At 36.9% G+C, this 27,069-nt stretch overlaps 1 protein-coding gene across 1 annotated transcript; it reads left to right on the plus strand.

Annotated features, from left to right (window-relative positions):
* The first annotated feature begins 1,806 nt into the window (after positions 1 to 1,806).
* On the plus strand, positions 1,807 to 25,691 carry LOC111340867 (putative 3',5'-cyclic phosphodiesterase pde-5). The gene is made up of 28 exons (XM_022947785.2): positions 1,807 to 2,202; positions 2,612 to 2,797; positions 2,926 to 2,957; positions 4,623 to 4,734; positions 5,263 to 5,312; positions 5,669 to 5,703; positions 6,260 to 6,356; positions 7,392 to 7,425; positions 8,133 to 8,192; positions 8,623 to 8,681; positions 9,063 to 9,113; positions 10,653 to 10,711; positions 11,532 to 11,583; positions 12,436 to 12,578; positions 13,398 to 13,490; positions 13,648 to 13,716; positions 14,452 to 14,507; positions 15,176 to 15,234; positions 16,218 to 16,256; positions 17,264 to 17,364; positions 17,827 to 17,922; positions 18,527 to 18,677; positions 19,142 to 19,297; positions 19,508 to 19,680; positions 20,726 to 20,837; positions 21,255 to 21,335; positions 22,450 to 22,538; positions 22,969 to 25,691. The coding sequence occupies exons 1-28, from the start codon at positions 1,932 to 1,934 to the stop codon at positions 23,285 to 23,287; spliced, it is 2,835 nt and encodes a 944-aa protein (XP_022803520.2). The 5' UTR covers positions 1,807 to 1,931; the 3' UTR covers positions 23,288 to 25,691.
* Positions 25,692 to 27,069: the final 1,378 nt, after the last annotated feature.

Genomic DNA, 27,069 nt, shown 5'->3' on the forward strand with positions numbered 1-27,069 from the left:
TCAGATCACTCCATTACCAAATTGCAAACTATTTTCTTTTTCAACTCACCGGTGTATTTTTATTTGTTTTATACGTAAAGAAATAATAATAATAATAATAATAATGATAATAATATTAAAAAACGGTGACCGGTGTACAACGCCTCCATCTCTGCCAATGTTACCACGTCGTTGGGATAAGTGACGTCAGAATAGCGTTCGCATACCATATTAGGCTTGGTTTTGGTAGCTTAGGATCGGTGGTTCAATACCTGAAAGTTATAAACTTCAGTTTTTTATCGCTTTCAAATTGCCTTTTATTCGCTAAATGTTTCTTTTTTTTTAATGGCTTCACATATTACTTTAAAAAATGCGATTCTAACTACGATTTTAATTTTTCTCATGATTAGTTAACTCGAGTTGATTCACCAGAAAAAAAAATATCCATTATTGCGCAGAGGGAGCGTTTATTTATTCGAAGGCTTTCAGGTAGGGGATAAGGGGATAACTTTTCATGTTTAACAAATAGCGACAGCTTCAAATCCAGCTGCCAAACTTCCTCCCTTCCAGTTGACCTCAATACTAATTGGCAGCGATACTATGTATTGTTGCTATGTAGAAATGCGTAAGCCTCTTGAAAAACTTTACCCGGCGACCGGAAAGAAAAAATTTGCAAGCCTTTTTTTCAGTTTGTAGATTGAATTTTTTTTCTCCTCTTAGATAAAGAAAAACTGTCTGTACTTTCTCAACTTATTTTCAAGGAAGCTATGAATATAAAGGTTCCTTTTTCAAACAGCTTAAAATATTAATTGAGATCGACTCTATTTTCCTTTGGAACATCAAGAAAGTTTTTCATGGCTACGGCGGTAAAATTTTTATGGAATATTATTTATAATCAGTTTTTTTTTTGTCATGAAGTCCGGCTAACTAGCAACTTTTATCTAAAGAAAATTACGTGTATTTAAAATTTGGCATCGATAACATCTTATCGAAATAGCGTCATTATGATTGTGACTGGCTAATTTTCAAATTTTACCGTGGACAAAAGAATTATTTGAGGCTATAGCAAGAATTGAAAAAAAAAAAGAAAATTAAGAAAACTGCCCTGAGAAAGACTCTTAATAAGGGAAACGGAATTTAATAAAAAATATGGCATAGCCGGCTTCCTTTTATTCAAAATTGGTGTCAACACGCAACGAGAGTTTTCAGGAATTATGGTAACAGTGTTTCTTACATCTCACCATAAGAAATTGAGCTTGTTGCAAAATAGAATACCGAGGGGGTTCAATTTGGTATTCATGATTTCAAACCGGGCCAACCCAACGCCACTCGTAAAATCGAGAAAACACGTTAATGAACCTTTACCATATGTTGACAGGGCTGCACGTTCAAAAATTAAAATGTTTGAATACGCACCATCTGATCGAAAACTGCGCTCCGAGGCTAGATTGCACTTATTGAGCAGAAAAATTGGTTCATAAATAGTTTTATAGCCGCTGAGAGGTTAAAAGATGTGTAATCATTGCTTTATTTTCAAAAAAAAATAATCATCATTCAGCAATTTTTTGCCATCATGTAAGGGAACCAAAAAAAGACCTGTCGCATTTTCTTTCATATCTTTTGAAGCTAAGGCTACCTTTTCAGTCTGCGATTCCAGCTGATGATCTGAATAGAGATAAAATAAAATAACACGAACAAATAATGAGATGTTTTTTCTTTGATTCCATAAAGAGCTTATTTTGTCTACTTACCGCGGCGCGCGTTAAATCAGGGAACAGAAGCGACAGGAGTAAAAAGATTGGTGTGAAAATGTACTTCCGGTGAGTCACGTGACTATCTGCCGCCAGCTGCTTACTCTCTCTTAGCAATGAAGATAAACATTACTTGTGGTTCGTTCGTCTTTCTCTGAAAGAAAAACTTGACATGAGAGGAAACCAGTTTCGAAAATATTGATGTCGAGTCCTTCACGTCAGGTTGGAAATCGTCGCCTTCCTCCTCTACCAAGCGGTTCGCGTTATAGCCCGATTTATCAGCGCGCTTCAAACGGTCATGGAACTTCTCCTGTTTCTCAGGCAAAGGCAGCGAAAGGGCCTGTTAGCAATCGAACATCAAACAGCCATGGTCAGAGCAGTCACATTACCCACATTGATCTGACCGCAAGCTTTGGCGATGGACCGTTTCGGCCAGCGTTGGTACAGGGAAAAGCGATAGGAAATGGCCAAGGTGAGTGTAATTTTAAACGAGTTTGAACTGCGTTAATGACAGCTTTGACCCTCACAAATACGGCACTATTCTCGTACAATCTCACTGTTTGTTATGATTTGATACAACGATCGTGAACTTTGAGTTTGTAAAATAATTTTTTTTCTGAAAAAATTCAAACTTAATCATGAGGTATTTTGCATCGTGATCTGGCCTGAAAATGTTGTTAGCTCAAAAGGAATAAAACATTTCTCGGTAAACTTCGCTCCAAAGTAATTACCGACTTTTTTCTTTTAAAATGGATTTTTATGATTTTCCTTTTTACGCGTAGGCGCTGTTTTGTGCCGAAAATGATCTTTGCAAAGAAAAATGTGATCCGTCTCTAGTTTTAGTTTATTCTACGGCTCCTCATTAGTTTTTCAAATTTCAGATGTCGATGAAGAGGCGGTGCGTAATTTTCTCCGAGCAAACCCTGTGTTTTTGGAAGATTATGTGATGAAATATGTGGATCAAGACCGTTTGGAACGATGGCTCATTAGGAAGACGCGAAAACTGAAGAATAAAGTGGGGAAGAAGCCTGCAAGTTCTCTTGATCATGACAATAATAAACAAAGTGGTAAGCGGCTTGTTTTCATTTGAGACACTGTCAACTGTGCTGTCATTTGATGTAGCGAGCAGTAGAAATATATTTCAGTGTGCTTCCCTTGTAAGTAAAAGGCGCAATTATATATATTTTTTCTACAGACCCGCACCGTCCGTCTCTGTCGAAGTGGAAGGTAAAATAGCTAAATAATATTGCAGTTTCGCATACATTTTTTTTTTTTTTTGAAGCATAAGATATCCTTTACTGGTTTGTGGGACCCCTTCCTTTGACATTTGAAATTGCTGCACTCGAAATATTGACATTTGGCCTTTCAGCGATCGCCGTTTTCTGTTCAATTTTTTGTTATTGCGTTATTCCGTCAGCAAGATTTTCCGTTCCGTTAACTAATAACCGTAGTCGAGGGTCCCGATTAAAAAATATTCTTAACACTAACTAGGATACACTGCGTTACATTTGCGTGCAGTTTCATAACATAATATCAAAGAAGACATCTGTATCAATTAGTGACTCAAAATGATTTGATGGATAGATTAGAATTTAGGAAATTTTTTCCGGCCCAACGAGAGATTCAGGTTTAAGAAATAATTTATTTAAGAGAAAATACTTGAATTTTGTTGGAGAACTGTCAAATCGTAAATGTTAACACTCTGCAACATCTGCCCCCTTATATTTTGAATAGGTCATACTAGTCTTTAATAAAAATTGATATCAACATTGAATTGTTTTAATTTCTATTGGCCTTTGAAGAGTTTTCCTGTTCTAATAAATTGAACACAGAGATCAAGATATCACAGGAGTAATGCCTAAGAAAACAACATGAAAAAAGTGAACTTTTATTTCTTTGATGAATTTTTTAGAAGCTTACTGTGAATACCGTTTCAAACAGCAATAGATCTCCCTTATAGCATAACATGCAAACGAAGTAGAAACATGAATATTTTGCTAGAACAGTTTCCATTTTCAGAGCCATAAAATTTGGTGATTTGATTTCAATATTTGTTTTGAGTTGTACAGTTAGGGCCTGATTACATGAGCCAAGCTGGCCCGGTTAGCCGGGCTGATTTCTTTTGTTTTCACGCTTTGGCAAACACCAAAACAAAAGAAATCAGCGCGGCTAACCGGGCCAGCTCGGCTCATGTAATCAGGCCCTTAGAAAAAGAAGAGGTATTTAGACACACATACAGAGCTATTGTTGTACTCATTAAGTCTTCTGTTTTGCTAAATTCTGGTGTGCTTGTTAAGAATATTTGATTTATCAAGATATTATGCCCCTCAGGTTCAGCTTTGTTTGTTCATATCACCAGCTTCTTGGAAAATCCCATTTAATGACTTCTGTGGGTTACAATAATATGTAATGTTTAAAATTGTGTCATTAAAACCCTGATTAATGGCAGGTGGGTGTTTTAGATAACCCATCTAAAATAAATTGACCTTGAGTTTCCAAAACACAGTTTATTGAAAGGAAATAATACATTTTGTCACTCTCAAAGGTCCTTATTGACCTTTTCTTATTGACCCATGAACCCACAGAAGTCACGAATTGTTTGGTGGGGGGGGGGGGGTGGGAGGGGAAGGGGTACCTTATATTCACCAATAAAGTAGAGTTCTTGTTTCATTTATTTTATTATTTATCTTTTGTTATCATTTATTATCATTTTTTATCTCATTTTAAATCTTTCTATCGATCTGCTTGTAAATTTTATTCAGTTTTAGTCTTTTTAACTTATTATATTAAAGCACATTTGATCATATGCCATGGAAAGTTGCAAGCTATAATTATAAGTTTAAATTAAATGTAAAATTGTAAATTTTAAAATTTATCTTTCCCTCTGTAAAGTTTTGTGTACACAGTGACAAGAAGAAAATGTTGGAAGAGTTGACAAATGATATTCATCAGTCACCAAACAAGCAGAAGGTGTTGATGGAGTTGGCTAACTGTATTGCATCAGGTAGGATGAGCTAGGGCAAGTGCATTTGGTTAAAATGCTTTAGCTTTTATCTACAAAATCATCCTTTATTTAGTGGGAAACAGAAGTCTGCCATCCAGACATCTGGCAGAAGCAGTGCAGAAGATTACACAGTCAAATCATTTACTTTTTAGCTGGTTGTTGAGGTACTGCACATAGTTGAATTAGACAATTGCATTGCTGATAAATTTTTGTAGGTATTACCACTGATTCTATAATGATAATTTTTGTAGTCTAAGAATTTTTTCCTGGACCTAAATCTGAAAAGCTGGTTGCCAAATGAACACTTGAGAATAATTCCAACTTGATGGGTTTTACCACAGTTCAGTTTTAGCAGATAACGTGAACATCGATCTGCCTTGAGAATTCTTGCTATCATGCTTGGCCCCCTACAGATATTTTGAAACTAATCTACATGTACTGCATATACTGTCTTCTACATTATGTGTTAAAAAAGTCAATGGGTGTGTGGTATTTATATGTGTATGTTTGTTGTTTCTCTTTTAACAGCTTGTCATGCAGATTCGTTCACTTTGTATTTAGTTGATGCTACAGGAAAGGTAGGAAGTTGCAAAGTGCTGAAATGATAAAAAATGATATCCATGAAGGGTAAAAATACATAATTGCAATTGTAATGCAAGTCAATGATTATCAAACACACTGCAGTACCACAGATCAGGAGGAAAAAAAACTTGAATTATCTATTTATGTTGAGTTTATAATGTGTAAAATCACTAATTATAAACTAATAACTGTAAATTACTTTGAAAATGATCTGCAGTAAAATTATACATAACTCAGTGCTTTTCTTAATCTTATGGGTATAGAATTGATTTAAAAATTATCAATCTCTACAATGATCAACAATAATTAGCAGCCATCATCTTTCTAATGGATGTCTTGTTTGATTAATCAGGCATTGTTCATCTACAATCCTAACCATCCAGAAGGGTAGGTATTTTCCGAAGTGATTAAAATGTAACTTCTCCCAGTAACATCCATATACTATCCATGAAACCGGTAATGAGAGTACTCAAACTTATCTTGTAGAAGTTGTTATCTTGATTTAACACCAAATTCTTGTAACTAATTTGCAAGGACATGTGTCACAGCGATAAGGGGAGAGTTATCAATCAGATCTTGGCAGTTAAATTGTTGAATCATACTTTTACATTATCTTCAGTAGGCCCCACCCTTTCCTTGTAATTCTAGAGTAAAATTTTTCACCTGTTTTTTCCTTTTGGTTAATTATGTGTTTGTTTGATTTGAAGAAAGTCCAGAGACTTTAGGGGCTTTTATCTTTTTTTGCCATTAAGAAAATTCCTTGCTCAAGACACATGGGTGCCATTAATATTTTATTACTTGATAGAAATGATTAAACGATGAATACTGCAACAGTCTCAGTGGTGAGGGACTGTGACTTGATGTGATGAATTTTATCTAATGCTGTGAATATATCAGACTGATAATATATATTAATGTAATTTATAATTATAATTGTTTTTAGGAGGACTTCATCAAATATCCAGATAAAAGATGGAAGCACAATTGCAGCTTATGTAGCTTTTACTCAAAAGCCATTCAGAACAAATGAAGTGTTGGGGGTAAGTGCTGTACTTTCAGTCCTTGAGGCCCTGCAGACAACATATGAGGTCTTTTCACTGAGTTCAACACCTTTCATTTTCCTGTGGCAAGTTTAATTTATCAGAGAATTTTATAGAGATCAGGGTTCAGTTGTTCAAAGTTAATGTTAACCCAGGGTTAATGCTATATGTTTCTTTTGATTATTCCTTTGTTTAAAAGCCTTATTCTATTCTTTTGATAGCATCCACTGATCAAATTCTAGACAAAGAGAATTGAACTTAAGTTTCTTTTTAAAGCTTTTAGATCTGAAATCAGATTTTACACTTACCCTGGGTCATCTTGACCTAGCTTTGAACAACCAAGCCAAGCTGGCAATCTCTTTTTTACCCTTTACACCCTAATAATTATACTAAAACAGTGGATAGCATTGAAGGCGCGCTCTGATTGGCTAGTCAAACTCCGAATATCCTTTGCTATTTACCTCCGAGCAACTCGGGAAAAAATGGCATCCCGGTTTGTATCCATGACAAGTGAAGAAATCACTCAAATCAATTTTTGGTGGTGTATATTATCTGACTGTTTTTTACTTAAACAACTATTCACCTCAGTGTCGGTAGTTAGCAGTGGATATTTACCTTGCCGCTTCGCGTCTGGGTAAATATCCACCACTAACCACCTCTACTTCAGTGAATAGTTGTTAACTATGCTTTAATTCTCTCCCTACTGTTGTCCATACATTTTCTAAGCTGCCGAAAAGGAGAATCTGTTTAACAATTAAGAGCTTCTTTAGTCAAGTTGATCATTTCCTATTTTCCAGTGTCCTCAATGTGTCATATGCAGGGTTAATATTTTATGAGAAATTAGATGCTTAGTAGGCACTCTTAGGGGTCAACAAGTTCTGTATGATAATAATTATTCTGTCACTATGAAGAGAAATTCAATGCAGAACATTACTAGCCAGGGCTTATTAGGTTTTTAAATCTTTATCACACCCATTCCTTCAAGGCCTGGTTCACTTTTATTTGTATCTCTAAACTTGCTTTATTTGAATTCAGGATTACCGTTTTCCAGAAGGAATTGGACTGGAAGGTAACCTATGTTATTTCCTTATCATGCTTTTGACTAAATTCAATCATGTATAAATTATATATATCTACTGGACAAGTGTTTAAAATTTCTACAGTAAAAAAAGAACCTTTGCAGCAAACTGTTCATTCAGATTAATTTTATATGGATGGGTAACCATCTATATAAATCAGACATGTGAAGGTGAAATATCTTATCAGTATCAATTAGAATATCTTTAAAGTTGATGTTTCTCACCTATAATGATTGTGCGAAATGACCACTAAGAATTGTGCGAATGGTCCAAAACTTGCGTGAAAAGTCTTTTGTGCAAAATGTCCTGTGTTCTATATGGATGCCAAATGAAATTACAAGTTTGCAGTGGCTTTTATTTAACAATTTAATAGCAATTCTGTTCTTGCTTAGGTAAAAAAGAGCAGATTTTGTCTCTCCCCTCCAGACCAGGAGACAATTTACTCTCTATTAGCTGGGCAAGTGTTTTATATGATTGACTGTGTTCGTTTGTCTGCTAAGTGTATTAAATTTATGGATAAATGATGTGTAGATACAGCTGTTTGCTCATCAGTAGTTCTGAATGACTTACTGAATTGAGCAATTTTGCCATCCATTTGGAGGTTTTTGGGGTAATCTCCTGAAGATAAGTAACCAGGCAACATTACCTTTATTTTATTTATCTTAGTTTAAACTATCAGTGATGAATGTCTTTTCAGATAGCACTGCACAGTCTGTGTTATGTCAGCCAATCATTCAGTCAAATGGTGAACTCATCGGTGAGTTTAAGTTTTATACAGATAAACTACTACGTACTAACGGTACTTATCACATTTAGGAAGCTGCATGTGCCTAAGTTTTGTATCATGCCATCAAGAAACTACTAGGCAAACATGAGTTGATTGGCCAACCTTGAACACATACACAAATTTGGACCTAACAGTTTTTAACGATAAATCCCAGAAGTGATTTTAGAGTAATTTCTCCCTATAATATCCATGCATTACCTAGCAAACAAGTTATGAGAATAGTAAAAGCTGTTATCTTGTTCCAACACCAAATTCTTGTGACTAATTTACAAGGAAATGTGTAGCAGCTAGAAGGGAGAACTGTCAATCAGATCTTTGGAGGTGCAAGAAACTATACTCAGTTGAATTAGGGAAAGTTGATTGATGGATTAAGGAAAATGTTTTGTTTAATTTTGCACAGGTGTTATTGAGTTATGTAGGAGACTTGGCCATGAAGCTTTTGGAGAAGAAGATGATGAGGTATGATGCACTCTGCTTTAATTCAGAAATTATTTCTTTATTTTAACTATTAAGCTCAAGGTCTGAAAAGCAAGATAAAGGCCAAGTGTGTGATCAAGTTTAATGCAATTGATAAATAAATCACAGAACTATGGAAGGTGTGCAACCCTGGCCAAAATGTTTTGTATTATGCAATACACCGAATCGAAATATGGCGTCCAATTTGAATTGCCATTGTTCTGGACTGACTAGCCTCTCACACAATACGATAATATTTTTGTATTTCCATGTCAAGACGAGGCTAGTAAGTCCAAAACAATGGTAATTCAAATTGGACGCCATATTTCGATTCGGTGAATAGTTTTGTCTTAATTTGCTTCTCACCCAACTGATATTTTCCAGATTGTCAACAGCTACCTAGTGTGGGGTGGAATATCACTGTATTATGCAGAGGTAAATAACTTATTTCATTTTTTTCTCAGTATTTGAGTGGGCAGTATCCTACAAATCCTGTGATCTGAATGGTTCCAAGAGCAGGCAGTATATATGCTCCCATTCGGCCCGCTCATAGGGGGTGTATCCATTAGGCGTTGAGCCGCCTTAAGTAGTACATCTTTAGCTTTATCGCAAACTTTCATAAGTATATTTTGTTTTATCAATTGGTCAGAATTTAATTGTAAGCAGAGATTTTGGTCGCAACCTTACTTATTAATTCTCTTCTTTTCCTCTCTTTCAAATAAGAAAAAGACTGGTTTGGTACCAAATATTTTTTAGTAGATTGACATGCGGCCTGTACAAAACCATTTGTAATTCAATAATCCTCTCAAAAAGTAACTAGTATTAAGAGAGTTAAAACAAGAGGTACTTGCAGTTAAAAATTAGTTTTATCGATGCTACTTTCATTCCTTTTAACATCAGAATTTTAAAAAACAATTTATTTGACGTAGGACATTGAATGAACATTTGAGTACTGCTATTGACAAACTTTTGCAAATTTTTTGCAAGTTCCAGAAATTTTGATATTTCTACATATACTGTACATTTCACAACAGAAACCGAAAAATTCAATGACTAAAAGTTGCAATACATTCCCTGTGTCTAGGTAGAAAAGGCATGTCATTTGACATCCGGTTTTGGGTGGGAGAAAGATTTTACAGACGCCATTACAGCAAGCAAACAAGCAGACTCAAAACTTCAAAACATACCTTTGAATTTACTTACAATTTGACTTTCCTTGACATTTAGAACTGAACAGAGGTATTAATTCTTCATACATTAATTGTCATTGGAAGAGAAAAGAGCTTTCCATAAAATTAGTGAAGATAAAAAGTCACAGTGATAGTCATTTGCCTGACGAGTTTACATGCTTAAACAAGTGCTTTGTCTTTATCAAAAGTGTCAGCGGGCTTAATTTTTTTCTTACACGCTTTCCAGTTGACAGGTGTCAGATCGTGACAGATACTCCTAATAATCAATATTTGCATGGAAGCCTTTTAAATCACCCTTATCAGTATGCAGATAAAACTGTTTCAGTGAAGCCCCTCTTTTTCAATTGCATTACCTCTGTTTTCTCTTTCATCTACTTGCTCAAAAACAATTGTTCTGCTTATGGAGGATCTTGCTGTGAGTTACAGCTTGAAGTTATTCGAGTTCTTCAGTTTACAAGCATTTCGTTAAGTTTAAGAAGAAAATAAAAATGTTTTTCACCATCCTGGGTCGGTTTATATTGGGAAAAACTGTGCCCTCTGTCTTGTGTACCATCCCAGGCCAAGGGCCGCAGGCATTATCCAAGGCCTTGGGCACAGTTTTTCCCAATACAGACCTCCTGGCTGGTGAATAACATATTGAATATTTAGTTGGAAAGGAGGTAATAAGACATACTGAGACAGTCACCTTTTTTGTTGTAATTTTTGTAGTCTAGAATTCCTTTCGATTAAAGTAATCATAGATTCCCTTTTCTTATGTGACTGCACACATTTTTTAATTTTTCAGATGTTCCAAAACATGCAAAGACACAGAAAATTGACAGAGTTTCTACTAAATGTGACAAGGTAAATCAGATTTGTATTGTATAAAGCAGAAGTGGAAAGAAAATTGAAAATTTCTCTACAATTTAATTAGTTGACCCTCCAGTAATTCTCATTTTGCCACTGAGTACAATATAGTACTGAATTTCTTCACAAAAGGCTTTCATTATTTTCAAGTTTACATCATATGTTTAAAAATAATGAAGAGTGCACATTGGACAGTGGGCAATAGATAACCAACATGGCCCATAGGGCTGAGTTTTCTGTAATCATCTCAAATCCAACAAAGTGGGTGAAATAATAGTTTTTATTGAAAATGCACCAAAAATAGATAAATCTTCCCAACTTTATTTTGTTAGAACAAACGGAATGTTACAATGTCTAAAAAAACAATTTCAGTTTAGTTAACCCATCTTTATGGGTGCACATGATATAATGGCTCATAAACCCATCATGGCTTACCCAATGGCACAAAAAGCTGTAGAATAGTGTTATCCAATGATTCAGTTTTTTAATAAATAAGAATAGCCTGCAAGGAGGCCATCATTAATAGCACTGTAGGATACACGTTTCTTCGCCTATTGAAAGATTTGAGACAAGATAGAGAGAGGTTTGGGCGGTGGGGGTCTGGTACTCCTCTTTTTCAGTGTTAGACTCTTTGCAGACCTCTTACCACCCTGCTTTACTTATAACCGTATACTTTATGGTGGGAAAAGAAATGATTGTGATGAAGTGCTAATAACTAGCAACTGCTTGCAAGCTATTTTATTAATATATTTTGTGATGTCCTGGTATGAGAAATAAAGCAAGCTCTGTTGACTGTTATCTTTTGTTTATTTTTCAGGTCAATCTTTCAAGATATTGTCAGCATGGATACAGTGATTATGAAGATTATGGTGAGTGTGTAATACACATTCCAAAGGTTAACTTTTAAATTCCCATGAGTGACAACAGAATTTCTCCTCACAATATCAATACAATGTCAAGCAGACAAGTGGTGGGAATAAAGAAAATTATTACACGACTCAAGCAGTCAGAGGGCCAATAACTAAAATCAACTAATCAAAATGCTCTATTGCCGGTCCAATATTCTCTAAGTATTGGACCGGGCACTGTCCCGAATGGTCCCGAATGATACCGCACTTGTGTCCCCTTGAACTTCAGTCGTATAATAAATCTCTTATTAACCAAGCTTGCTCAGGACCATACTGGAAGAATATCGGCCCTCAGTCTTTTTTCTACGGACCTCGCTGTGCTCGGTCCGTACTGTTAAGACCTCAAGCTGATATTCTCCCAGTACAGCCTTCGCGCTTGGTAATTAAGATATATATATTGGATAAGGGATTCGAGTTTGATTCTACTTGATAGTAAATTTTCCAAACTATTATCACAAAAATTGTATAGCAGACAAATTATTAGGGGAATTACTAAATGCAATCTTGGGAGTGAAAGGGTTAAATTTATATAAAAAAAATTTCACATACCAATGCAGCAGCATTTTAACTTAATACCAGTTAATACATGTTTCAAAGAAACATCCTATAGTTTGTAAAGTGCATATTTAAAAACGTTTGCATGGGAAAGGTATTTATTTCCTGGATAGTAACTAAGGTGTCCCTAATATGTAGACAAAATGTAAAATATCACAAGTACAAACATGGATTCGATTGTCTTTTACGGATAGTTGCCATTCTATTGATATTAAATAAATGCAAGTTACCCATTCAATTGTTTCCTTTTTTGACAAGAATTATGCACAAACTTTGGTGGATGCAGACAGAACATCACTCTTTCTCGTGGACAACAGAACAAATGAATTGTATGCCAGGATATTTGATATAGGAGGGAGTCTTGAGGACAGCAGATCATCAAATCTTCAAAAAGAAATCAGGTAATACATGGATAAAGTTATCTTTTCCAGAAAGATTTTTATATTTACTAGAATAACATTGATCGATACTGATTTTCCTGAATATCGAGTAAACCCAGATTAGGGATAATTAGCATAATTTATTCATCTGTATTGTGTTTTAAGTCTTGAGTGGATGCATGGGTTATGTAATGTAGAGCTCTCCTTCAATTTTCACAGTCTTTTACATGGAGTTTTTTTGACTGAACAGATCTTATTCATTCATACCATAATTATAGTGTATGTCTATATAGGACTCCGGCCTCATGCAATGTTTTATACAATGAAGCCTTTGGTCACTTGAAACAATTGAATGGTTACTTGACATTAAAGATTGATCACCAGAAAAAAAAAAAAAAAAAAAGGACATGAACCTAACAAAACATGTCATATCTATGACATGCTGCCTAGCTTGTTCTTATGAGAAAATAGCTGTTTAAATTGCTAGCCAACAATTGTAATTAGATGTTATGGTTTGTGTAACATTTATGAAATAGTGATACTGTGACAGTCGTAGTGAAAGAGGCAAAGTTTAAAGTAAAGTGGCCATTTAAAAAAAAATTCATTTTAATTTTTATCTTAGTGTAACCTAAGCCTAGAAGTACATACGCTGTACATGTATGAGATACATTAATTAATTGTTATAATTATAGAAAAAAATTATGACTTCAAACTTTGATGCCAAAGTCATGTGATCATGGTGATCAAAACAGTTCCATCTTGGAGTTCTGACCTAGGTCTTGCATTTGAAATGTTTTCAATTATGTTAAATTTTTTTTTTACTGATCTTGTTTTTTTCAGGTTTCCTAAAACAAAGGGTGTGGCAGGCCATGTAGCCACCACAGGAGAGACCCTGAACATTGCAGATGCCTATCATGATGAAAGATTTAACAGGTGTACTTGAGATTTATGTCAGTTTGAACTTTTCAGGCTTGTTCGTAGCTAATGATAGATTTGCTTGCCTGTAATTGACTTGAAATCACTTTTAAACTACCTTAACCTCGTCCCTTATAACCCTCCTTTGATCATATTTTGCTTCTGTTTATTCCAGGGAAATTGACCTTCAGACTGGGTACACCACTACCACGTTGCTTTGTATGCCAATTTTCATCAGAGGAAAGTAAGTTCTTACTTGGGAAACCCTGTTTGTCATAACTGACTTGTATGTATAAGAACATCTTTCTTAAAAGGGGAAGAACAACTATTTTTAGCCAAACTGACTGTGATCTTTGAAAATTAGCTAAAGCTCTGCTTATAGTAAAATCACCAGGTGCCTGTGCCTGTGTAGTGGCCTCTTGTCTCAGAAATTTTGGGATATCCAGCTCTTAAAATCTCTCATAAAAGCTGAGTTATATATTAAGTTCCTTAAAGTTAGTTCCCTGTGGCACCCACGGTCTGTGAAAGCACAGTCAGCTTTCACACTCCTGTCCAGGTTAATCGTGAAATGTGCTGAACTGTCATGTGAACTGTAGTGGAGGCAGTGGATAAATGATATCCTCAGTTTCAGAATAAGCAAGAGAGCATACCTCATGTGTCATTTTTCATCAGATAGGTGGCCCAAGTTTCAACAGCTCCACTGTTAGTGATCAACATTGCAGGCTCTGGTTGTGCAGGATTGATAAAATCGTTCTAGCATTTCGAATCTTAGAATATTTTGAGAGAGTTCAGCTCTCAGGTCTTAAAATTATTGAGGAGTATCCTTTTTCTTTCTATTTACACCACCCTAACTCAAATGAATGGAAAATGCCGTAAATACTTTTTATAAAAAGTTAAGCATAATTACTCAATAAACTGACACGCTAGTTTGATCATTTTAACAATTAAGCATTGATTTGAACTATTAATAAATTTTCAGTATTATTGGAGTTGTTCAGATGGTGAACAAAAAGAGTGGAGTGTTCACAGCATCAGGTAACTTGTTTCAAACATTATAAAGCAATAAACGACTTAAATAAATTGAAGGTTAAAATTAAACGGAAACCTCAGCAAGAAAAAAGTAATGGTTTAGGGCATGAAATGAAAAATAGTATTCTCTGTTTCCAAACATAAGTATGATACAATGAATATATGAAGTTCATATAATTATTTTGAACTGCGGTATTAAATACGTATGATGCACGATCCTTCGCAGTAGATACCGCAGTTCAAAGTATATGAACTTCATATATTCATTGTATCTGATCGATTTATCATCACGGATTTATTACGAATCAACTTAACGGCCTGCTCCCAGATGGCTTGTTAGCTCAATTGGTAGAGCGCTGCACTAGTATCGCAGAGGTCAGTGGTTCGAATCCCGTACAGGCCTGATTTTTTTCAGGTCTGATTTTCGCCATTGCCTAAATAGCGCTATCTACTGCGAAGGATCGTGCATCATAAACATAAGTATGTTACACCTTCATGTCAAAAAATTTGTCATGTTAAATATGATAATGCAACATAATCTTGTATTTTGTGGTTTTACAGATTTTATTTAACACATGAATCATACGTGAAATAACGTTGTTTTTCTTTTTAGTTCGATGGGTTAATTTTTTCATGTATGTATTAGCGTGCTTACTCAATTGTTTCATTTCTAGATGAAAAGTCTTTTCAGACGTTTGCAATTTACTGTGGCTTGGCTCTCCATCATGCTAAGGTTTGTCAACTACAAATATAACTTTCATTGTCAGGAAAACCAAATGGTTTTTGACCACCTACCTCCTTGCTCATGGCTTATTATCTGGAGGTAATTTAGGGCTGCATGTTCAAAATACTGACAGATCGAAAAACGATAACTTTAAGTCTTGAACTGCACTGTAACCTCGTTCCATTACCTAAATAAGCATCCTTTGTTTAGCAGTCTTGCATAATGTCATTTAGTCATTTATTTCTTCAACGTGGAAGGCAATTTTGAATTTGGAAAAAAAATAATCTTTTGTCAGGTTTCTGTCAATATGAGTAATTTTTATTGTAATTCAGTAGGGACCATTTTGGAGACGGATACGGACCCTTCAACTTACAGAAATGATAAATATGTATCTTCTCCTTTTATTACTAATACTTTATTAAGCAAACGTGTGAAAGTGTAGTGTGATCGTCCGGGTGAGTGTAGTCCTGACAAGGACTGTTGTCGGTGGTAGTGACTGACGTTTCGACAACCTGTGCGGAAGTAATCATCAGAGTCAAAAAGATTTCTTGTGTCCCTCAAAGGACTGTATGGATGCAGGAGAGAAAGTAAAACGTATGCATTCAACTTCATTTCTTTATTTGGAGGGTTATTCAGTTCATGATCTGATTAGAGCAGTTTAAATTGATTGTCAAAAAAACCAAAACCAAAGTAATCTCTGTGACCAATTTAAATAAAGGTCTTCACTATCATTAGCCAATGAGAGCTCAAAGTGAAAACAAGCAAACTGCTCGAGGACCGGAAAAACGCGAACGACCAAGTCGTCATTGTTTTTAGTTTTGCATCTGATTGGTTGAGAGGATGGCACGAGTTTTCTGGACCAATCACAGAGCAAAGTTTAATAAAACCAAAAGCATTCCCAATTGCCTTTGACACTCAAGTGCCTCGCTTCTAATTTGTGATTCCTTATCATACCAAGAGTTTGCTTATGCTTCGAAACTGTCTCATTACAGCTTTATGACAAGATAAGGAGGTCGGAGCAAAAGCACAGGGTAAACTATCAAGCTATTCTTGTACATTCTTTAACTTTAACTTTAATTCATTCGCCATAGGAATGGCAGGAGAAAGGAACAGAACTTTCGTTCCAATTGACACCTAACCCCTTTTTTACCCACCCATCCCACCCCGGGGAGGACATCCATCACACAGTAATCTCGTGTGTGGGAAATTAACGTCTACTACCCCAACCCTGCAGGAGACGGGACCTCCATTTATCGTCCCTATCCGAGAAGACTAGAAAGTCTAACCATTTGCAGATATTATTACAAAGGCAGCACTTTCTTCTCAGTTAATTAAAGACCCTGAGTGTTGGTTCGGCCGGATTTGAACTCACGACCTCCCGCACAACAGTCCGGCGCTCTACCAATTGAGCTAACCATTCTAACTTTTGGTTGGTTCTTACCTGTGATCTATTGGAGGACAGACGTATAGATGACGTCACCATTTACAACATTTTGCTTTTTTATGCGTAGGTTTAGTGATAGATCGCGTAAGACGTTAAAATGTGGCGAGAACATCAGTGACTTACTCGGTAGCGCCGAGTGTGCCACTTCTCAGTTCTTCTCACCTTTTGATGTCATCTGTTAACTATTGCTAAAGAGACGCATGGCAACGTGTAATCTATTTGTTACACTAATAAAGTTCCAGGGGAAAATTTTCAAGCGCCGACTAGTCTTTTTGAACTGCTGTTTTTACAAAATCTCACCTCACAACTTTTAGGTTAAAAGAACTCTTCCTGTAGGAACTTTTAAAGAGAAAAGAAAAGCCGATCTAAAAAAATGCCAAGTACAAGTCAAATCGGGAAAGGAAACTTTGCTTGTTTAATTTATTCACTTTACATGGAAAGTTTACCAGTAAGACTCGACTTAATATACTCGTCCCAGCTTTTTTCCGGTGGGTATCCAAATTTATCGACCATGGAGAATTCGTGTCTGTGTTCATTTCATTTCCTTATACGGTAACACTGTTTAATTGTAGCCTATTAATTGTATTTATTTAGGTCGCATTGGAAGTCCTTTCATATCACAGCAAATGTTCTGAACGTGAGCTTACAAACTCCCAAGAGATGCCAGTTCAAGAACCTTTCCCATCTCTGGAATCGTAAGTACAAGGGATACCTTTTAAACAACGGTTTATTACCTAACATCAGTATGCATATTCTCCATAATGTTCTCTACATGTCCTAACGTGCTTATGAGAAAAATTTGTTGGACAACCCAGAACGTCTCTAATTGGTGATTATTTTCTTTATTCTCGTGACCCTAATGTGTGATTCGGACTGGTATTGTAAGGAAAAATGAGATTCTAGTCTCTTTTAAGATAAAAAGGTTAAGCTTAAGGTTAAACATTTGCAAGAGTCGAGCAGGCAAGCCTAGGGGAGGTGTGCGAGAAGTTTAAGTTGACTTTTCGTGAACCTCAGGAGAAGTACCAATGAGAACTTCGTTTTATTGCAGGCCATTTTTTAATTGGAATTTTAATACATAAGAACGAACGTTGATCCCCTTCTGTACAATGAATAATCCATCAGTAAGTTGTTCTTGTTGTACTTTTTGTACCTGTCAGGTATAAATTTGATTCATACTCACTAGTTAGAGATGGAACAGACTTCATGCCGAGTCTCGTCATTCAAATGACAAAGAACCTCTTCTCGCTACAAAGGTTAGCTTTCGTTTGCTTCAGTTAAACTGTTTTTAACTTGGCAATTTTCATGGCGTCGAGATTGAAGGGAGAATGTGAAATATCCTTCTATTCAAGCGGAAAACATCTGGGGATTTTCTTATAGGGGTCACGCATTTGCGCACCCCGTGGCCATGAACATTTTAGGAACTTGTGTCTGAGCTAAAAGAAAGTTCCTAAAACCGATGTATCTGTCCGAGAAATTTTCAACTGAGTGTCAAGAGTAATCCGGAACTGCTTTCGTTTTAATTTTGTTCGATCTGTGATTGGTTCAGAAAACTTGTGCCACTTTCTCAGCCAATCAGAAGCACAAGAAACTTGTTTTAGTCGTATTTACCTCCTCCTAATGGAGGTTCCACTCTATGGTTTGGTTATATGTAGATACACCATGTTTTTCTATGAGTGTGAAACTTAGTTCCTGTAGATCATTTTGCTTAGTACCTTTTGGACCAAATGCAAGTTCATAAGTGACATATCGTTATACTCTAAATGTTTTTTTGTCCTTAATTTAATTGTAATAACATCAGGGTAGATTAGGACCGTCACGTTACGTTTGGATTAATCTATTGACCGTCTTATGCTATAGATTTGGAGTTGACGAACTGTGGCGGTTTGTGCTTACAGTGAAGAAGAATTATCGAGACGTTCCATACCACAACTGGACTCATGCCTTCGCTGTAGCACATTCCATGTATCTCGTTATTCGGTCTGGAAACGAAAAATTCACAGCACTCGAGGTACAAAAGCGCTGCTGTCTTCTTTGCGAACCAAAAAACAATGGTGTGGGGTTGAGGGGGAAAGAGAGGGACCCATTGGAACATGGAACATTGGAACAAATGGGAACCCATTGGGCATTTGGGACCCATTGGAACGAGTTGGTTATAAAGATTATCCCCTTGACCCCTGAGAGGGACTTAAGGGAGGGGGGGCACCAACTTCATATCTTCCTTGTATAAACAAAAAATATACAACTGTTCCCCAGATACAAGGAGACACTCAAAGCCACTTGGGGGGAGGGGGGAGGGCTGCCAAACCCGTGTCCTCTTTATATAGACAAAAAGTACACAGCTGTGCCCTAGGTACAAGGAGACTAAAAGGCAAGCCGAACTCGGCTTATTTGGAAGAAGTTTCCAATTTATTGGTTAAAAGGAAATGAAGAATGTGAACTCAATTATGTACTCTTTCGTTTGACTGCCCGTAGGCCCTGGCCATGTTCTTTGCCTCCTTGTGCCATGACTTGGATCACCGCGGTCGCACCAACTCATGGATGAAGAATGAACAGACACCCCTGGCTGCTGTGTACAGCACTTCAACTATGGAACATCATCATTTCAACCAAACCATCACCATCCTTCAGGTAGAAACAACAAGGATCGCTCATGCGAGTGATATGAATAAAAAGTTTTAAACAAATCTCCGAGAGATGGGATATTTTTTTGGCGATAGGGGCGAAGTCGAGCGAGTGCATTGTACGAATGACCCGACCGATTGTTGAGCGATTTTAAAGTTCAGAATACTTTTCTTCAGTTTCAACTAAAGAAGCAAAATGTCACTTTCCCGTCAACAGCATGAAGGCCACAACATTTTCTCTCATCTAAGTCCGGCAGAGTACAAAACAGTGCTTGGTTACATGAAGGAGTGCATCCTTGCCACAGACCTAGCGTTGTTTTTCGGTAACAAGTCTAAACTGAAAGATATGGTGGAAAAAGGACAATTCACTTGGGACAACCAAGAGCACAGGTAACAAATTCTCCTGGCAGGAGGACTGCGCGTCAGATCTAGACCGTTTAAAGAGTGAAAATCCCTGGGGGTGTGAGGGATGGTACAGTCAAGGGTGAGAGCGTCTGCCTCCCCACGCTGATTTCTGGTTCGATTTCCGGACCTGGTGTTACATGTGGGTTGAGTTTGTTGTTGATTCTCGTCCTTGTTCCGAGGTTTTTCCTCTGGGTTCTTCCGTTTTCCTCCTTCCACATAATCTAACGTAATTAATTCCAGTTTGACCTGAAGACCGTGAATGGACAAGAAGAGTCCACTGCTAAGTCCCATTGTTATTACCGCAGTATTATTATTATTAAAATTCTCTCTTTGGGCCTTTTGTTTTGAACATTGAGCTGTCACTTTAAGTTATTTTTCGAGAGCGAGGTCAAACCTTTCCGTTTTCAGGGTAGAGTGGGACGTTGTTATCTTCCAAGGTCTTTCTCACTAAATTTCCCTTAGGAACATTTTACCAAAAGAGAGATGGCCAAAGATTTTGATTTAAAAGTGGAGTTGTCAACTTACAATAGACCGCACTTTCTATTGGTTTACTGGCGTAATAACCTACGTGGGAAGTTGGAAGTACACGAGAAAAGTTTGTAAGTCACCTGCTGGAGGCAAGCGATACGCAAACTTTGGAAGTGTTCTCACAGGTGGGTTATGACGGAAAGGAAGTGCGGTCTATTGCTTTAATAAATAACATTTATTGCTCCTGGTTTTAAAAGGGTGTTGCCTACCCTATTCCAGAGTGGAACAGGTTAGAGTGGTTAGTTTTCATCTCAGACCTGTTTACAATCTTTTCATCAGTTTTAGGCTTATTCAAGGAATTGATTTGGCTTACTCTTGAAGTACTTATATGCTTATCACTATTCTAATATCTAGTCAATACAACTTCTGTTTCATAGAATGGAAAGCAAGTAATGTTAACCGTCATGCGTCTGAATGAATGGAAAACACAGAATCGCAGCTGATTATCGAGTCATAAATGAAGGAGCATTTGAACTGACTCAGAGAGTACTTTCCCTTTCAGGAAGCTGTTACGTGCCATTTGTATGACGGCTTGTGATTTATCTGCCTGCACAAAGCCCTGGGAAATTCAGTTGGAGATTGTAAGGGTCATATACCAAGAGTTTTACGCTGAGGTACGGTTTTAGACAGTGTACTTTGCACTTGGAAACGTAGAATTCTGTTGATCAACTGATGACCTAAAATGACCCGAATAAAGGAGTTAAGTTTCGAAAGAAACTGTGGTGCTGCGTCGGTGAGAGTTATATCAAAATCATTCGGATTTATCAACTTAGTTGATAATGTGAATTAGAGACGTAAAGAGCTTCTCGAGCAGACATTTTGAGCCTTGCAAAGCAAAATATGTTGTACCACTGCTAAAGTTGGGTTGAAAGAAGCATAACATTTTAATTTCTCGTTCAGCACTCAACAACGTTCTCGCTTACCCTCTCGTGCTTTAGTTTAAGCCCTTAATGGGCATTGAATCTATTATTTCAAACATTGTCAGAGGTTAGGGGAGATTTGAATTTTAATGTTCTTTTTGATGTGGTTAGGGTGATCTTGAAAAGGCTCAGGGAAAAACACCCATTGCAATGAAGGACCGCAACACAGCGCATGAATTGCCGGCACATCAGGTGAGAAACTGTCCTCCACTAGTTATGCGTTACCTACTCGATAGAATCATAGAAAAACTTGACATGTGTTGACATGTGATATTTAGTCACGTGCAATGATGTGTTAACTATGTTTCGTGGTTGGTCCAGAAAAATGGCAGCACTCTCTCAACCAATCAGATGCTGTTTTGTTCTGATTGGTCGCTGGGATTACTTTGGTTTGGTTTTTCGACACTCAATTGACAACTGCTGTAATTTTTACGCAGGCCAGCTTTAATTACTGACTAGACGCTCGAGGAGCGTTCACTCGGGCTTAGTTTAGTGCTATAGCATTCGGACAAAACACGAGTACAATTATAATATAGATACTATGCATAACGAGATCTGAATTGTTGTGCTTTTATTGACACTGTAACATCATTATGTTTCTGTACATTAGTCATATTGACAACTTTTTCGAGTAGATCACAGTAATCGTCATGTCTTCTATTAAGCACTAACAACTCCATGCGAAGAGCAAACCAACATTCACGATCGCTTGTATAATAATAATAGTGGTTATGTACGAAATACCAAATCGTACTTTACGAGTATTGAACCCAATAAAAACCAATAACAGAAACAGGATATTTAACGGAAGAGCTTAGCTTATATGTTTAACCGTACTATTCCAGCCGGTTGCTTCTGTCAGTATCCTAATCCAATTCGCTGTTGTTAGCGTCACCTTCGAAGTTGTGCTCGTGAACACTCTAATTTTTTCAGCAAGTGAGGTGTTCGTCTCAGCATCATAGTTTGTTGTTGCATCGGCTGTTCCAGTTTTGCCAGAATTTTCGTAGTTTCAACTTTACATATGGCTCATTTGTTTGGCGTTTGTATGTGAGATGAGCGTATAAGACAGAAATCTTTGCAACGCGGTCTTCACGAAACACAGCATTCTGTAAATTATGTTATTTGCGAAAAGCGAGCACATGACAACACAAGTTGTCGCACTCTCATCCCCAGTTTCCGCGGTTTAAGCAAGGAACGCCTGGGACCATGACCCTCCTTTTGGTGACCAAGAACGGCTTGCATTTTTAGACTTGGGCTTTCCTACGGAAGCCCGAGTAATGATAACAAATCTTACATTTGTCTTCAGGTTGGCTTTCTGGTTGGAATCTGTTTACCTTGTTATGAGCTCTTGCAGAAGTGTATACCTGACACAAAACCACTTGTGGAAGGATCTCAGTAAGTCGTGCGCTGTCTAAATGGATTATCAGAAACTTTCCTCCTTGTTGTTTTATCTAATTTTTTTTTTTATTTCTCATTTTTGATGTGTTGCCCTGCAAAATATAATTTTAAGGGAACGTACCGGTTCAGTAAGCTTTAGAGACGTAACTGAATGAATGATTTTTCCATAAGAAAGTTGTCGTTATGAAGTTTCCCTCCCATTTATATTTTCTTGCCAGAAACGAGATGTGAGCCCAAGTTCGCCCAAAGTCCAACTCGAAACTTTTACGTCTTTTCCCACCTATTTAGATGCAGTTCGTTGGACAAATTCACACAAAAAGACATGTTCATTTCTGATGTTTACAATTTATTTCGTAACAGTAATCCACGTGGTTTGAATACGTTTTTCTTCGCTAATTTTTTGTTTGTTCGTTCTTTGTTTTTAAAGAGCAAATCTGACAAAATGGTCGAGGATGGCTCAACACAACAGAAATGCCATAGAATCCATGAATCCGCCTTCAGATGATTCAAGTAAGGAAGACCAAGAAGGAAACGAAGAAAAAAGCAGCGAAGCTGGCGAGAAAGAAGGGGAAAGGGAAGAAAAGAAAACGAGTGGCAGTGACGAGAAGGAGAAGGGTGCTGCGGAGACACGAGATAATCAGAGTGACAAGAAAGAGGAAGCAAAAGAGGAAAAGGGTGGGAAGGATGAATCCAAACTGGTGGAAGGTGCAGCAGAAGAGAGTAACGAGGGAAATGCTTCTCCTTGATGTTCACATTGTTCCTTTTTCTCTGTAGCCAAATGTCCTCTTTGTCTTTAGTTTCCTTTCGGTAGAAATTGTATTCCTTAACACGAAGTATTCCTGTAAGGAAAGCGTTACATTGACGATCTCTTTACTTGTCACACACAAGACGAGATCGGTCACGAATGATCACAGTCAAGAGATTGTAAACTGTTCATAATCTCTTGTTAGAGGACTTTATGATTTGATCAGGTTGAATGTGTAGATTTTCTTAGAGAAAATTTACTACTAGTACAAGTTTTCCTGGGGAATTATTAGGGAGCTTTAGCAACGACGACGGGGACGGCAACGACAACGGCAGAAAACAATAGGCTTAATTAGCAAAAAAAATCGCCCTGCACATACGTTTAACATTTTGGTAGATTTCTTTGCCGTTCTCGGCAAAACAACAACGTGAAATAACCAAACTTTAGGTTTTCTCGAGAACGTGAGCGCATGACGGTTAATTTTTCTTTCTTTCTCCTCACTTTAACGCCGTTGATAGTGATACAGTCCCTGAATAGTTCACCAGCATTTTCCAAGTGAAACACATCGGAATAACCTCGAAAGAGTTACAAAAACGAAAAGTTAGATTTCGACACGACGTTTTCGTTGCCGTCGCCGTCGTCGTTGCTAAAGCTCCCCAATAATTATTTGGGGAATTATTAATTATTTCATTATTAATTATTGGGGAATTAATAATTATTTTTCTCCAATGTTTTCTTTTGTTCGTTTGTTTGTCCTCTGTTTCTTTGAAAACTTTTCAAGAATCTCAAGGGAACCTATAGGACAACAATAAAAAAGGGAGAAATCGACTCGATGCGAGTCCAAGGTGCCAGGACATGCCTCTGTAGCATGTTTATTCATAGAATAAAAGAAAATATCTTTAGCGGTTGCTAAATTGAAAACAAACAAACAAACAAACAAAAAACAAAAAACAGATCCAGAAAGACCGGTCTGGACAGGAAAGAAAAAATTTTATGAGAGGGAACACCTGGACCCGACTTTTGTTTCGTCCTTGATTGAAATGCGACTAGAATTCTGCTCTTTGGAGATAAATCTTCAAAAAGCGAAATTATAGTTTTGGTTCCAAGCATAAAATAATAAAAATAACGATATAATCAAGAATACTGCCACCTACACTTCTTTATCGGAAGTTTCCTAGTACTTTTTTTTATACAGAGCTAAACTTTATAGTCGTCTGGATTGCTAAGTTCCTGAACGTGTCTTGAAAATTTTAGGTTTCTGAATGGATTAGAAAAAAATGTCTTGTGGGATAAAAGCAAGTACTAGTCCGCCAAGAAATATCTTTACGGGAATCAGATAGTAAAACTAACTAAAGGGTGGACAATGTAGACTTGAACCGATTAAAAAATTGTTTTCTAAGCCTTAAATAACAGATTAAGACATACATAAAACTGGAATTAGTGTGCGACCAAGATTTCAAATTCAAATGTTCGTCATTTTAATTCAGAAGAGAGTTATTTATTTCTGGTGGGTAAGTTATACGATCTGAGTATTCAAACAATGAATGACTATATATTTCAGTGTTATCACAGTTAAAATTTTCATATATATATATATATAAGTTCTATGATAACTATTTAATTTATTCTTGTTGTCCTCTGTGGTTTTCGATGATGTTAGCTGAACACTTCTTATTATTAAGTAATAGAGCTTGTTTAGAACATCACGAGTGAACAGCCTTGGAAACTTGTTCACTAAAACTAAAGTTGTTGGAGAAGTTCAGTCTGCACACTTTCGTAGGCCACAAAAGGAATGCTTATCAAGAAAGAGAGACAAATCATGATTTTACGCTTCTTATTCCACCTTTTTATTGTATAAAGTACACTTATTTATTGCCCTGGGTCATGAACAGGGAAGAAGTTTCAAGGTGTCAGGTGGAGGTACCGTATGACAGTGAGGTGTGATATGAAATGTTAGATGTTATATTATACGGCTGTAATTGTGTTACTTTACCGTTCATTCGCTACTTTTGTTGAGGAAGCTAGACTAATTCACCATTCACACCTGCTAAACATGGTTAGTTAATATGGGTTTTTCTGAGTGAAAATCCGAAACTGAGACCTGAAAAACTGAATTTTCCGTAGGTTTCGAGTGGTCACTAACTTTTGGTTTCATTGTGCCAAATTTGAAGTCGACAGACATCGGGTGAAACAGCTTTTATGAAGAAAACAATTTTCAATGGTGTTTAACAAAACAGCTTTAAAACATGTAAAGCTTTAGTGTGAACGGGGTATAATTTTACTTGTCTGCTAGTATGAAACCCACCCCAAGAAAGGTCTTTTATACTAATCATTATCGCTAGTTAATTTATTCTCCCCGTTGTGAAATGGTTTGAGCGAATTGAAGGAAACTGTTTTTTGACATACTCCTTATTAGACTGAATTATCTTTCCTTATTAGTATAAAAAAGCTGTCCAGGCAGACAAACTTAATCCCCTGAAGCCAAGGACCGTTAGGAAAGTTAGTGGGAATGGGGGAGTTTGGTAGATGCAATAATTTTTTTTATATCTGTTTTTGTAACTTTTTTGCCTCCCCCCCTCCCCTCCCTCATTACTTTTATAATAGTCCATCCCCAATCATTGTTTTTCTATCCTTCGTTCGTGTACTATTTTTATTATAGTTGTCATTCTGTTCTGTTTCCACGCAAGGTAATTGTACAGAAAGGCATACGTAGACGGAAACAATATATGGCCATGGATAAATTTTCAACCCTTTTACTCTACCTCTCGTAACTAATGATCATTTTTGGAGGCTTCTCTGGACAAGCTGCCCGTTTTTTATAAAGGGAGCAACCCCTGGCTGGATGGCATTGTGGTATATTTGTGAGGTGGATCTAAATAATGATCATTCGTGGGAATCAAAGTCATTTTGATTCAGTCAATGTAAATTAGTAAATCACTGTAGTCTGCGCTGGGATTGTGACAGAATCTGTTCCGTACAGTACGAAAAATAAAGTTTATTGAAACTGTCAACTTAACTGTTAATTTGCGAAAAAAAAAACATTTGTGTACCTGCATAGAAACAGCAGTTATATCTGAAAGTAGGAAATACCTGCATACCAAAAGACTCGTTTGAAAATTTTAACCTGAGAGTTTGCAATTTAATTTTGACCTTATAATACACGGGTTCACTACGAATTTCATTCCATACACTGAAACCATCTTTGAGTCCCCTTCAAGAGATGGGTACCTTCATTTCCTTTAATAAGGGCGAGAGATCATACAAAAGAAAATCAAAGACTCCTTGGAGCTATGTTCACGAAGTTGTGTCCTTCGCCTCCTTTCCAAGTCATAAGTGTTCCCACCCATCCCACCCCAGAGGAGGACATCCATCACACAGTAATCTCGTGTGTGGGAAATTAACGTCTCCTACCCCAACACTGCAAGAGAGGGACCTCCATTTATTCGTCCCTATCCGAGAAGACTAGAATATCTAACCTTTTCTTGATGTTATAGAAAGGTAGCAAATTCTTCTCAATTATTTTAAGACCTTGAGTGTTGGTCCGGCCGGGGCTCGAACACTCGACCTCCCGCACAACAGTCCAGCGCACTATCCATTGAGCTAACTGGGCGGCGGTTTGTACTTAAAAATATTCTGAAACAAAGTCGTGAAGTCCCTGTGGCTTGGTGGTAGAGCATCAGAGCGCGAAATCTGATGGATTGACCTTCAATTCCTCATTAGATCTCAATCTCTTTTTCTTTGTCCGTCGTTCGAGGCAAGATCATACATTTTCCTCCACAACCG

The sequence above is a fragment of the Stylophora pistillata genome, chromosome 13, assembly GCF_964205215.1.
Source record: "Stylophora pistillata chromosome 13, jaStyPist1.2, whole genome shotgun sequence".
Classification (NCBI taxonomy): Eukaryota; Metazoa; Cnidaria; class Anthozoa; order Scleractinia; family Pocilloporidae; genus Stylophora; species Stylophora pistillata.

What these genes read in the sequence shown, in the direction of transcription:
- LOC111340867 (XM_022947785.2), top strand. Translation starts at nt 1,932, where the DNA reads ATGTCGAGTCCTTCACGTCAGGTTGGAAATCGTCGCCTTCCTCCTCTA. An exon ending in TTTCTACTAAATGTGACAAG is followed by an intron (nt 10,712 to 11,531) that starts GTAAATCAGATT and finishes TTTATTTTTCAG; the next exon opens with GTCAATCTTTCAAGATATTG. An exon ending in AAAAATTCACAGCACTCGAG is followed by an intron (nt 18,678 to 19,141) that starts GTACAAAAGCGC and finishes GACTGCCCGTAG; the next exon opens with GCCCTGGCCATGTTCTTTGC.